This window comes from Gavialis gangeticus, unplaced genomic scaffold (genome assembly GCF_001723915.1).
Source record: "Gavialis gangeticus isolate Ggan-Ray unplaced genomic scaffold, GavGan_comp1, whole genome shotgun sequence".
Lineage (NCBI taxonomy): Eukaryota > Metazoa > Chordata > Crocodylia > Gavialidae > Gavialis > Gavialis gangeticus.
Genome location: NW_017729031.1, coordinates 2,001,558 through 2,016,293, shown reverse-complemented (window position 1 = coordinate 2,016,293; position 14,736 = coordinate 2,001,558). Strand labels below are relative to the sequence as shown.

Below are 14,736 nucleotides of genomic sequence, written 5' to 3'. Positions count from 1 at the left end.
TGCATAGAGGGGGAGGGTGCTAGGGCCAGTTCTCTGGCTCCCAGGAATTAACCAGGGAAATCTGGCTTTGGGGAATTTTCCCATGATAGCCACAACTTCAGAGGAGCCTTGCCTTGGCCAGCCTTGCAGCATTTAGAGTACATGGAGATAACCAGCTGCCTAAGGGTTATTTATTTGTCACACCAATCCTCATCCTGATTAGAACATGACACTTTGATAAAAGAGCTGTTACCTACATTATAGTTAAGACTGCAAATTGGCAGAGAAGACTTGCTGTGAACGGCACATTTAAACTCGCTTAAGTTAATATTTTTAAAATTAACAGGGGGATAAGGACATGGAAGAACAGAAATGTGTTCATCTCTACTTAGTTAACACATACTGCAACAGGGCAAAATCCTAGTGAAGACCAACAGATTTTTGTATTCATGTACATTAGACTTGGTTGTCTAACTTCTGAGTGGCTGGGGACCATGGACACTACAAGTCCCCCCCTCCACAGGTTGTTCCCCCTGACTCTTGAAGCAAGGGCAGACAGAGGAAGCTGGGAGAAGGGAACAGGAGCCTGGAGATCACAGTAGCAGCAACAACAGCAGCAAGAGCAATGCAGGGAGCAGTGCCCAAGCAGGAGCCCACAGGCCACAAATACACTGTTCATTGGCCAAATGCAGCTCACAGGCCTGTATCTGGACAGCTCTGCATTAGCAGATTTTAATAAAAACTACCTGAGGATTGGGGTTTACCTTGTCCTACACTCACTTGCAGTAAAACTATAGCTGACTTGTCTTCACTAGGGTTTTTACCTGTTTTTCATTGCTACATGTTAGTTAACATGAGTCTTCACTTCCAAAACCCTTCATAATACATTTCTTTCCCACCTGTGTTTCATTCGGTATTAAGGGGTCAGCTCCCACAATGCCAGCCTCCACTGGTCTGATTTTCCAACAGGCATCTTCATGCTTTCTCCCATGCTGCCCCTTACAGCTGGCAGGAGTCCCTGTAGACATCCGCAAAGCTGTCTCAGTACCCTTTTTTGGAATGCTTGCTTAAAACTCTTTTCTGCAATACTGTAATATCCAAAAGGAACTTTACAAGCATTACGCTATGGATGGTGTTACAGCTACCACCAATATAAATGATGAATGTGGGGTGGATGAATAGGACACAAGCCCCAGGTTCTGACTCAAGAAAGGGCACCAGAATGGCTGATGCCCAGGCAATCAGAGTAGAGAGTGGCGGCAGCAGGCAGCCTCACTCTGATGTCAGGGCAGATACCGCTGCTGGTGAATGTGCCAAGGAAACCAGCAGCTAGCAGGTTAACAGAGCCATTTTTGGGTACTGCTCCCCAGCTGCCTTTTGCCACTGCCATATTTAACTTTTCTAATCATGCCTGGTGACACCATTCAATGGTGGGGCTCTGTTAATCCACTGGCTACTGTGCTACAAGAGCTCTGCCAGCAGCTCCGGCTCCAACACATCATACAGCAGGTTTGGCTTAGGGTGCAAACCTGCCCAGTTATGCCTCTGATGGCTACTGCCATCATAATGACCAACATCACCCCACTGTTTCCTGTGCTTGCCTGTCTGTTTTCATCCCTTAACTTGTACCTGGAATATAAGCTCTCTCTTCTGTATTTATATAGCACTTCACTGACCCTGATCCATGACCAGGGTTCCTAGGCACAATGATAATACAAAACAACAAGTGAAGAACATACTTTTTCCTTTAACAAAAGTAATTTTGTTGACCTCACAAGCCTTTTGATCAATTGTAGCAGCAATAGGATTAGGTACAAAGCAAAATTAATACTTATACCTTGCTACACAGCTACAGGCTTTTATGTTCCCAGACAACAACTTTCATCCATAGTATCTTTTTCTCCCACAAAATTTAAGTAAAGGACCAGAATTCTCATCTCTTGTCTTTAATCCATACAGAATTTTTTCAGAGAATACAGGTACAGATTCAGAAAGGTACTTAAAGCTTAAACTTAGGCCCATGCTTATCAAGGTTACAGGAAAACAGAACATCAACTTTACCCACATTCATGAAAAACAATAAAGCCAAAGTTCTGAGCCAAGCAGCCAAACCAGGTTCAGAAACTGTGGCAGGGACACCTGAAAGGTAGGCAATTCCTTTAGGTCGCCAAATAACTCTGACATAAAGAATGTGGCTGGCCTTTTGCTTCAGACTCCTTTGCCAATGCAGCAGTGTTCCCAGGAAAAAGAAGTCATTGGAATTCTTTTCCACAGAAACTGTACTCTGAACAAGTTCTGCAGTGCCTAGTCTAAAGTATATGTAAAATATGAAGCACATTACTGCATTCTTGGCACTTCCTTTGTCTATTTTATATTCTCCTTTGGATTTCCTAGGAGTTTTCATTTAAAATAAATACCTAAAAGAACATTTGTATGGAATAAAGATGGTGTAGGCCTACCTTTAAGAGGTCAAAAGGCTTCTCAGCTTAAAGATTTTAATTGAAATTGACAATTAATACTTAAGCGATAAATAATTCATCCTCTATTTGGAATTTATCAAAAGTCCCTTTTCACATCAGTCCAGCCAAAACTGGCAAACATTTGTGTCGTTGTATTTACTATGCCAAGATCTTCAAACTGGGTAGAAATTCAAGCAACTGGAAAAGAAACGCTTTACAGAAGTACGATGTAACATATGCACTGAGATGCAAATACTTGCTGCTAAATTTCTATTTCCTTACCTCTCTTTAAAAACAATCCTAATAAGCAGGCCTCAAATACTTACCATTGCTAACCATACGTCTGGCAACTTCCCAGAGAACCAGTCCGAAAGCCCAGATGTCAACCCTTTTATAAGAATCAAAACAGTCTGCTTGGATGGTTTCGTCCAACACTTCTGGAGCCATATAACGCTTGGTACCCACACGAGGGTTGTTCCCCACATCCAACTGATTAGTGCTTTGGGAGTGCATAACTGCAAGACCTGAATCATAGAAAGCACCGCTGTTAAATTTGTTCTTGTATTATGGGTATCTGTGAATTCAAACTACATACAAGGGATATATACACATTCCATAAACCAAAAAGTTACTTGAAAACAAGCAATCAACTAGGTGCAGCTGTACAAAGAATAGCTGTGTCAGCTCCAAAGTTGCTAAGTGACAGCAAAAAAACAATCAGTTTGGCCATAGACTTAAACCAACTATCTCTTAAAAGATTACCACCAACCACGTATATTGCACTGTTATAAAGCATTATCATTTCAAGGACTAAGTGTTTTGCAGCCACTGGATGTCATCGTTACTCTAGGCACGTATAACCAGAAGGCCAGGCATCTGTTACTTAAAGAAAACAATTCTATCCAGAGTTTATATGTATTTATGGATCTTTTGGGTAGGTGGATGCGTCTGAACTGTGGCTAAGGAAGAAGAAAAATACTGCATGACCAATCCAGGAGTTTAAAAAAAGGCCACACACGCACGCATGGTGAAAAGTAAACATCCTTAAAGTGGTCTGAAATGAGTCAGCCAAAACCACTTTACCTGGTTAGCACAAATCTCCAAATATTAAAGCAACGAACATTATGAGAGAGACTAAATTATAGTAAATTTGGGAATGCAAAGCACCAGTTTTCCCATGGTAAACAGAATCACTCCAAATTGAACAGCAATAGCTGTATGACATTACCGATAATAAAAACACTCTTCCCGACTTCCTCACCCAGTTCTGGAAGAGCAACACGTACCACTTAAATTTAACAGGAATTTATTTTAGCTACATCTTTATAAAGCTTCTAACACAGACTCCTGAAATGTTAAACTCCAGATCATTACTGGATGCCTGAGTCTTTTGTCAAAACATAGTCTCTGCTTCACACTGCAAGAATTTGCAAATACTTTCTTGCAGTTTAAGTGCATTTCAAGTCAATTTGAAGTTGCACATCAAATTCTCTCTTTTTTATTACTGAAGAAGATACTATAGCAAGTCTGCTCTTCAGCTAAGTAGATTCTTTCTGAATCCTGGAGGTAAACTTAACGGAGCAATTTTCTCGGCAAACTTTGGGAACACAACAGTTTGAGGAATCTGATGATATGATCATTGCCTATCCAAACAAGGCAAAATGCAGGCTTCTCCTGTATAAGATCCAACAGACTGACAGGTCAAGAGTTTAAGGTTCAGGGACACGAGTCAATCTCATTCTACCCTACACGCTAAACAGTTTTGCAACCAGGTCAGGGGACAACTGTTTTGTAAGCAGGTCCTCAACATGGTGGCATTTGTACCATTTTTTGACCTCTAGAGATATTGCACTGTTTTGAATGCATTTGTTTTTCACCTCAGGAGACATGGGTGTTAATCTGAGTTGGGGGAAACCAAGTGCTAGTCAGGGCATCAAATTACTACAGACTGACAGGGAATGTGTTAGGGGCAAGAGGGAAAGAAAAGTTTGAAAACCGTACCAGTTCCATCTCCAAAAACAAAAAAGCATTCAATAGGTTACCTTTGGGATCATTAGTACAATGGACTATTTTGTCTGGAAGTTATTAAACAGTGAGGAGACAACAATATAACTACTTGGGTAGATTTGCTATTGGTTTCAGAAAAAAATGGCATTCAGTGTCCTTCAGTATGCATAAGCTTTGGTCTGTTCTGTATTAGAAAGCTATTGCATTACTATGAATCATTTTGGTTATGGATTTCTTTTGTCACTTCTATTAACTATAAACTAGAATCTACCTGTATTGAGTAACAATCCAGTGGAGCTAGCTTAATGTATAAGACTTGGCAATGTGCACGTCAGAACAATTTTTTTTGTCTAAAGAATTAAGGAACCTGCTCTTAATTTGATTCACTGGCATATGTAGTGCATTATATTACCTAAGTCACTGCTTTACTGACCATGTTCTGGAATAGGATTTGAGTAATGCACCTCTAAAGCTATCATAAGCTGTGCTGCATTCAGTTTTTATCTGACCACAATTTTCAGGTTGTTAGCACCACTGCCTTAGAGTACTTGCTAAAAAGGTAGGCACAGAAAAATACTCACCTCGGAACAGGGAGGAAGGGAAAGGAAGAGTGTGTGTAGGGGAGGAGTTGGGGGAGAGAAGAGAGACCACAAAATAATTAAAAACAGGATGGGCACCCAGAAGGACTTAATTCATCCTAGATGCACAATACCTTCTTTAGTTAATCTCTTTTAGAGAAAATGAATGAAGAATGCCCTATAAATAAATGCCTGAGGTTTCATATAAATAGCCATTTTCTCACCATTATAAAATATATTACAGCAAAAATAAGTAATTTCCATTCCACCTTGGTGTGAAAACACCCACCCACCACCTGCAGTATATTTTGACATTTTCAGATAACCTAGTACAGAAAATATGTACAGAGAACTACTGTGGTTATGAGTCAAAAGCAAAATAAATTAAATCATCCATTTTCTATTTGCTATATCCTCAGAGGAGCCAACCCTGAGGAAATGGCTGTTATCATTACTCACGGGCAACTGCATTTATGTTGGTCACTGTGGCAAGGTGGGGTCCTTGGCTAGCCACGGAGCTAGCTTCCCACCTGCCTCTGGGCACGCTGGCTACCTGTCTCACCTGCCACACCTTGTTAGTAATTAATAATGTTGTTAATTAAGGTGGGAGGCAGCCCATTGTACATCCCAATACTGGGGGGGCTATACGCATCTCTGTTCTACCCTTACACTGTGGCCCAAGCATCGCAGATGGCATATCAGGCAGTTAGCTCAACCGTCGCCTTCACCCATTAGCTGTGGCCCCCAACCCTGGGGACCTTTGGTTTCCATAAGCCCTGGCCCCGTCTGAGGCCCAGTTGGGAGCCCGTGCTCCTTAGCTCTTTGTGGGCATCCATCGCAGAGGGCCCCTGGCCCTTTTGACCCTTTGGTCCTGGCCCCAGCATTGACCAGTCGAGTACCTCAGCAGGGTTTTCACCTCCTGCCTCCACTTATGGGTTGGGGTCCCCCATTCCCGGCTCAGGTGCTCCTGGAAGCGTGCCTGGCCGTGCAGGGTCACTCCCCCCAGCAGGCTCAGGCACCTCCAGAAGCTTACCTGGCCTGCCCTGCTCAGATGTTATATGGCCCACCGGAAGGTGAGGGCTGGGATTAAGGTGCCCCTACTCGCCTTTCACCGAGGTGATCACTGGCCTGGCATTTTCTGGGGGCTTCTGCACCATGGAGAGCCCCACCAGGCCACCCACTCCCGGCAGGGTGCAGTTTTAGGTCATGCCCAGGACCAGAAGCCTCCAAACCATCGCCTACAGCTCCTGCCCTTACCTCCAGGATGTTCCAAGCAGCCTTGCAGCCAGGCAATGTTACTGCCTGGCCTGCCAGCAGCAAACTGCCATGTTTATATAGGCAGCCATAGATCAAAAATGGCTGCTGCAATTAAGCACCTGTTGGCCACTTGGCTTGGCCCTTAAAGTAGCAGGCACCTACAGGCACTGCCAGTCACCAGTCCTGACTGTTCTACATTTGGGTCACTAGGATATTGAGATTTATGCAAAATATATCCTCCTAAGAAATATCCTTCAATGTGTTTGGAGTCCAGGTGATTATTTCATAATTTTCAGTGTACAATATTAAGAGGACTGTTTTACCCTCTTTTTTCTTTTATCTTCTTCTTGCTCAAATAGAAACACTCATCCCAAAAGATCTTGCATATTATTGAGCCACTTTAATTTGTCTCATCATTTGCATTTGCCTAATTTAAAATTCACACCAGTTATTCAGGAAGTGCTTTTTTCACTTCCACAAAGCATGATCAAACCTGCTGGGGTCAGCGAGTCAAGTCTTACATTGCAAGCAGCAATAAGTTTCACCAGCATGATATTAAGTTGTTAAAAAACAAAAAAAATTTATCTTGGGGCAGGAAGTACATAAATATATCATTCTTAGTAAGATCCCAGCCCAAACTAACTCCCACTACTTCAGAGATGGATAAAACTCTAAAGTATTGTTTGCTCTTGAATTTCAAAAGGAAGCACTCAACAAATGACAAAAGGAGAAAAAAAAGAAGAAACCCTTGTGATCCAACTTATTTTTAAAAAAATGTTATAATACTCCACCACATTTTCTGAACTAGACAGTATTTATGAAACTGTAAAAGTTTTATTTACTGATGAAGACTAACTACAGAATTAATCCAACACTGAAGATGCTGGCAAAAATCAGAAGTGATGCTAGGCTTATTCACCTGGAACAGATTCCTTTCTAACTTCTACATGCCCTCTAGTGGCAGTCATAATTTTCAAGGCAATTCCAAAACACACACATTTAGGCAATTTTAAGGGACTTGCATTACATAAGGAACATGCAGTTTAGCACACTAAAACTCACCTAAATCTGCTATGCAGCATTGTCCATTTTTCTTAACAAGGATATTTTTGCTCTTCAAGTCCCGATGCGAAATAGCAGGCTTCCCTTGTGTCCCAAATATCTCTATGTGCAAATGTGCAAGACCACTGGCTATGGACAGAACTATTCGTAGACAGCTGACAGTATCAAGCGTTGTGAGCTGTAGATAGTCGTACAAAGACCCCATTTCGTGATAGTGTGTAATTAACCACAACTGGGTGCTAGAGTTTCTGGAGGTCATATCTGAAGCAATAAAACCTGAAAAGACAACATTAGATTTCAAAGCTTTCAAGTCTAAATGACCAAAGTATCATTTACAGTGTTCTTGTCATTTAAAATCAAAATTGAAACAGTCTTCTGCTGTAATGTCACTTTGGAAAAAAATAATATAAAAGGAAAATCTTAAATATATTTTTGTGATTAACTGAGTTATATCAGTAAAGTTTTATTTGTGGGCCCACAAAAAGGACATACAAAATAAGCTTTCTAAGAACATTCACCTCCTCAAAGTTTAGTTGTAACACTAGTGCTACATTTTTATGGTTGTTACCAAATAATGTTTGTTTTCAAGAGGAATTACGGTAAGTATAATGTTTGTAGCTTTGATTCCTAATAATTTGAACAATTCAGCAATTGACTGCTACAATAATCAAAACCAGATCAAATATTATTTACATTTCCAAAATTAAATAAGCATCACTCCATAGCTCTAATCACCCTGAACACAATTATAATCATTTCATTGGTACATACCTCTTAATCTGACTCTAACAAAAAACAATCCAAGTACCAAACGGAAAGCAACCTGCACTGCACTCCACTATAAAAGCCTATCGTTTACTCCAGGAGCGGGCAATTATTTTGAGCGGAGGGCCACTTACCCAGTTTTGGCAGGCTGTCGAGGGCTGCATGGGTAGCCCTGCCCCTTAAAAGGTGCCCCGCCCCCTGGACGCCATCTTGGGACCAAACGTCCCAATGTCCCAGGGCCAGCACTGGTGGGGCCCAAAGAGGGGTGCAGGCTGGCAGGGGTCCGTGGAGCTGGGCTAGGCTGCACCAGCAGGGAGGGGGGAGCTGGCCCAGCTCCATAGAGTCCCTGCCAGCTGGGACCCCACGCTCCTGCCACCCTGCTCTGGGCCCCACCAGCACTGGCCCCGGGACACCAGTGTGGGCCCCATGCTCCCACAGGCTCCCCGCCTGCTCACACCCAGTGCCCCCCAGCCCCACGGTACAAGTGGAGGGCAGCACACAGCCCTGACCCCCTGCTTGCCAGCAGGGAAGAAGCTGGTGCTAAGTGTGGGGAAAAGTGGCCCCTCACCCACTCCATGGCTGGCGCCCTGTGCTACAGGCGCTCACAGGCCGCATGAGGCTGTCCAGAGCAGGCACAGGAAGCCCCAGACAGGCTGCAAGCGGCTGCAGCACAGGGTGCTGGCCATGGGGCAGGCAAGGGGCCACTTTTCCTAGCGCTCAGCACCAGCTTGTAACCCGCCCCATTGCTAGCCTGGCAGAGGGGCCGGGTTACAAAGTGGTGCTGAGTGTGGGGAGGGGGGAGAAAGCAGCCCCTCCCCTCCCCATGCACAGCACACTGCGTTGCAGCCGCTTGCAGCCTGCCTGGGGCCTGTGAGCGCCTACAGCACGGGGTGCCGGCCATGGGGCAGGTGAGGGGCCACTTTTCTCTGGCCAGAAAAGGAGCCCAGGGAAAAGCTGAGCGCAGGGGGGAAGTGGCCCCTTCCCCGCCCCATGCCAGTGCCCCACGCCACAGGCGCTCACAATCTGCATGGGGTTGTCCGGAGCAGGCAGAGTCAACCCCATGCGGGCTGGAAGCAGCTGCAGCGCGGGGTGCCAGGAGTGGGGGGGGGGGCTGCTTTCCCCCACCCCCTGCTCCTTCCTTGCCTGGGGTCCTCCCCCCCACCAATTACCTGACCTTCCCATGCCAGGACAGTCACGTGCTCCCAGCCCAGAAACCCCAGAAGGGGCTTCTGGCTGGGAGGCAGGGCTGGGTGGGCCCACTGTTGTTGGAGCCCGCTGGGCTTCCCCTGGGTCCTACTGTCCTTGGTTCCTGTTTTTTTTTTTTTGGTTTTTTTTTACAGGACCCAAGGGCAGAGAAATATTAATTTTCCAAAGTTTTTTTAGGGGCCCCGCAGGCCGGATAGAATAGCCTTGCAGAGCAGATCCGGCCCACAGGCCATATTTTGCCCACCCCTGATTTACTCTCTACCCAAAAGTTCTCCTATATGCCTAAGTTTTATAACTTGCACTGGAGAGCAACTAGTTCAAGCTATCTTGGGTCCAAGAGTAGGATTTTAAAGCTGTGGAACCTGCACAGAAGTCCAATTCCAGCATCTCTCTCCTGTGACTCTACCTGTGTTACACTGGGGAGAGTTAAGACACAGGGCCCAGCCCTGTGTTTTAACTCTTTAAGTCCTTATTGGTCAAAAACAATAACTTAAAAATTTTACCCGAGGCCAAGAAACAGCCCATACAAGTCACAAAGAGCAGGTATCAGTGTGTTTCAGGTGAACTAATCTGCTAAGCAAGCAGGCAGACATGTTCTACACCTGTTAACGTTTCAGATTTAAAGATGCTGATCTACATGGACAGCTATAAATAGCCCAAACTACTGACTGAGATCTGTCTGGAAAATGAAATACTGCTCCTTTCTGACCAAAGGTATTTGGAAGAATAGTAGACTTTGTCACAGTAGCTATTTGATCAATGTCTGCTTTATAGATAAATGACAGATCTTCAGATTACGAACTCATAGTAGCCAGGAAAAATACACCCACAATCAAGGCAGTCATGATTTATCATATCTTTTAAATGTTTCCTTCAAACTTTCACCAACAGGTAAATTTACATGGGTTGATCATCAAAAAGCTTGTTCTCCAGATGCTGGACAGACCACTTGAGGATTGCTGTAGCCTGACAAATTAGCAAAACCTCAAGGCTGCTCTATACTGCTCTAGGTACCAAAGCCACCCAAAAATATCCCATCCAACTACAGATCAGTAGGACATAAAGATGGTGGCAAATTGCCAAGCAGAGCCTGACAAGACCAAAAGACTAGAGCACTATCATAACAAATTCTTCTCACCTAAATACCAGGTAACTAAGATGAGGTGCTCACCTGGGTGGAGTGAATACAACTACTTACAGTGGCTCAATTTGTCTTTATAGTGTAAGAACAATTTGTTTTGTAAACCGAGGAAGGACAACTTTCTCCTCATCCCCAACCCAAACTCTTTTCAGAACTAAAGTTCTAGATGAGATCAAAACCCAGACTGGGAGGCAAAAAGAGATTGAGCTGCTCCTACTATACCATACTGTTTACACACAATTGAAGTGAACAGCTCTTGCCCTGGAGGCAATTAATGTTCCTCCTGTCACCTAAAAGTAAAAATGTAATGTTTATTATAAACCCAGACAGATGTATCCCAGAGGAGTTGAGAGGATACAATGCCACTTGCTTTCTTTCAAGAAATCAATTATTTTTTGGTAAAGTGCAAGATTACTTGGTACTGAACCTTAAACATTCTAATTGCCAAACTTGACAGTTAATCTTTCTTGACCATTATTTAAAAAAAGACTGAACACCACTGTACTGGAATATGGTGACAATGAATATTTCAGCCAAATCAGTAATCTCTCAGGAAGGAAAGCTCAAAAACTCATGCCCTGAGGGTGATGGTATTATTTTTTAACAACAAAGGAAATCATTTCAGTAAACACGAGACTAACATTAAAGACACTGATCCACAGGGCTGCTGGAACATTCTTCAACAGGAAAACAAAAAGGGGTCTAACAAAACTGTCTGTACTGAGACAGGTTGTAGGTAAGTATGTCACTAGACTAGAGAGACTTGCTGGTGCATCATTCTAAGAAATGAAAAGCTGAAAAGGTTGAGATTGTGTCCACACGGAAGGAAAGGGCCCTCCTAAAGCACAAAGTGCAACTGTAGTTTAAGATGTGCATGTGTGATGAACTTAAAGGAATAACACATTTATTTAGATCTACGCAGAGAGCTGTAACAGGAACAAGTAACAAAAATGGCAATAGGCCTCAGTAATAATCAAAAATATTAGGACACATTTATTTACAGGGAAAATAGGTGACTATGAAGAGCAACTCTAATTGAAGCCTGAACTTTAAAAGGAGATAAATCTGATTTCAACATAAGCCCTGGGGGGAAAAAAGTTAAGAACATCGTAACAAAAATGGATAATCTGGGTGCTCTGTTTCACAGTAAGGAACATAAGGTTACAAAACACAACACAGCATTAGATTATATCCTGGAGCTAGAATCAAGACATAACAGTTACAAAGGTAAAACGGTAAAAGTTAGAAGGTAGGAATAGCCGTAAGGGTGCAGGAGGACACCAGCTAGGAAAACAATGCAACCTTAGGCCTATGATATTTTAACATATTTAAAAGGTGAAGACAAGGGCATTGTATTTCAACAAGCGAGGGTTCTATCTTTAACCAACCACCTAATTTAAATTTAGTACACTAGTCCCAAAGACCATGGCATCTATATTAACTCAAGTTACCTTCAGGTTAAGTGCACACGCTTGAAACATCTTGTGTTACAGTTATTAGTATGTGCAAACTTAGGAAGTGTGTTTATGGCATACATTGTAGTCAATAGTAAAATTTCTTAAAAATAGGTAAATCTCAATAGCCTCATAAAGATCCACATCATTTAAGCAACAACTAAGACAATTTTTCTTAAGAGCTAGTTTTACTGTTTTTAACATCCTTTTTTCATACCTAAACAACATGTCTGTATCCAGGATGTCATGAGGAATATTAAGGTTCAAATACTTGAGTGCATAGAATCATAGAGAAGTAGGGCTGGACGGGACCTGTTGGGTCATCTAGGCCAACAACCTGCCTGAAGCAGGATCATTCCTATCCAAACCATCCTATACAATCCATAATCCAAACTCTTCACAAGACTACCATCAACCCTGCAATGCAGACCTAACACTCTAACCTGACACAGATAAGCAGGGGAATCAGCAGCCAATGTTCTACTTCTATAAGATATTCTTAATACACACTCAAGAGCTCCAGGGTACAGGGCTGCTCCCCCCACTATAGAGGAAGGCAAACGCCCCCACAGTCCATACCAATCTGACCATGGGGTAAAATTACTTCCTGACCCCAAATATGGCAATTCCCAAATATGGAGTTCAAGACCCTTTAGCTAGGAACCTCTTGGTTTTGCCTGTAGCAGGAAAATTGGCACGCTTCACTTAAGTTCCCAGCCTTAGCTGTAGCCAACACCTAATGCCCCTGGGGAGGCTTAAAAACACCCTGACAGCCAAAAAAGGCAGGGGGGATGAGGGAAGGGTGGCAACAACCATCAAAGCCTAGGAGCATGGGAAGTACCCATGATAGAAAGCAGGCATAGCTATGCTAGGGATGCTCTCTTCACCAGAGCGCCTCTTGGGGTAACAAGGAACAATGGTCACAAACTGACAGAGCAGATTTAGGCTAGATATCAGGAAAAACTTCTTCACAGTAAGGGTGGCCAAAATTTGGAATGGGCTTCCAAGGGCGGTGGTGCTCTCTCCCACCTTGGGGGTCTTCAAGAGAAGGCTGGATAGGCATCTGGCTGGGGTCATCTGACCCTAGCACACTTTCCTGCCCAGACAGTGGGTTGGACTCGATCTGTTGAGGTCCCTTCTGACCCTAGCATCTATGAATCCCCAACTAGTGGCTACCCAACCTCTTCTTGAACACCTCCAGTGATGGAATCCACAACTTCCGTAGGCAGTCTATTCCACTGCTTCACTATTCTCACAGTGAAGAAGTTTTTCCAGATATCCAATCTAAATTGCCTTTGCTGCAAGGTAATTTAAGCCACTGGTCTGCATCCTACTCTCTGCAGCAAGACAGAAAAGGTGCTTTCCCTCTTCTTTATGGCAGCCCTTCAAGTATATGAAGACTGCTTTCATGTCACCTCTTAAGGGCCTTTTCTGCAAGCTGAACATACCTAGCTCCTTCAGTCTCTTCTCATATGACTTGTTTTCCAAACCCTTCCTTGATCAACTTTTGTCACCTGCCTCTGGACCCTCTCTATCTTCATGCACTTTTTAAAATGTGGAAACCAGAACTGCACACAGTACTCCAGATGAGACCTAACTAGCAATGAGTAGAGTGGCACTACCACCTCCCACCTCTTGCACATGAAAGCACATAGTACAAGAATGCTGTTCTGTATGAAAACACCCTGCTATTCTCACTCCTCATAATGTTCCTGGGCCCAGAACCACCCTTCTCTTGGCCCAGTGTTGGACTCAACTCTCAGAAATTACTAGCCTCTCTCCTTTGCCTTTTGGTCACAACATGACTTGACCTTACAAACGGAGGTAATAGTACAGGGTCTGGTGGCAGTCCGCTCCTCATTGCATGCTGGGCTGCCAGCAAACAGGAGATCACAACACTGCCTGCTAAGACAACGGATCCTTGTTGCCAGGAAGACTGTTTTGATCAGGGGCTCAGATCTCCAGGATCTTGCTCTAAATTCTTCCCCTCTCCTTGTAAGTTTCCCTCTAACACATTTGTTCCCCAAACACAAAAGCCAAAACTTGCCTGCTACCTACAAAAGTGAACATGCCAGACTGTTGCTCAATTAACTCATTCTTTCCTAATGTTCCTCCTTAGAATGACTGCATCCATTCTAATATTATAAAAGCTTATGTCTGTCTGTCCGTAATGCTTTATTTGCACTCTGATTGGCTGACAAACAGCCAATCAGAGTGTGAACAAGCGTTCAAACAGGAGCTGGTGCCCTGGTGGAGGGCCGCCATGACGGTGGGGCAGTGTGAGGTCAGCTGTACTGGCCTTGCCTGCCCCCTGCCCTGCTGTCTGGAGGTGGGGGCAATGGAGAGGACAGAACGGGGGGTGAGACCAGCACAGCCCTGCTCCCTGCAGGTGGCAACAATGAAGCGGGGGAGGGGGGGGACAAAACCTCTGGAGCTGGCCTCAGCCCCCCAACCCTGCATGTGACAGCAGCAGCAGTGCAGGAGCAGGGGCGGGATGCCACGGGGGGGGAGATGCAACCAGCCCTGGCCTTGACCCACCCCCTCCCCTCGACGCCACCTGCAGGGTCCGACACAGGATGACATGGGGGCAGCGGGGGGAGGAGACACACAGGTTGGGGGAATAGCAGATGCACTGTGGTGGTGGAAGTGGGGGGAGGGGAAGAGTGGGTCCAGGCCCAACCTGGAGGGTTGGGTGGGGATGAGGACTGAGCCCAAGCCAGGAGAGAAGCCAATCCACCATAGTAGTAGGGGGAGCAGCAGGCCTGGGCGATGCAGCAGTAGCTGGGGGAGGTGAAGAGCAGGCCTTCTCCCCCGCTTGGGCTTGGGCC

General features: G+C 44.5%; 1 protein-coding gene across 8 annotated transcripts in view; it reads right to left on the bottom strand.

The window, feature by feature from the left end:
* Nucleotides 1-14,736, bottom strand: part of ACVR1 (activin A receptor type 1) — a 190,378-nt gene that overhangs the window by 44,406 nt on the left and 131,236 nt on the right. For all 8 annotated transcript variants that reach the window (XM_019522374.1, XM_019522375.1, XM_019522379.1 and 5 more), the window contains 2 exons: nucleotides 7,343-7,618; nucleotides 2,765-2,962 (listed from right to left, as the gene is read on the bottom strand). In XM_019522374.1, coding sequence (XP_019377919.1) covers nucleotides 2,765-2,962; nucleotides 7,343-7,618 — 474 coding nt within the window. The remainder of the gene's footprint in view (nucleotides 1-2,764; nucleotides 2,963-7,342; nucleotides 7,619-14,736) is intronic.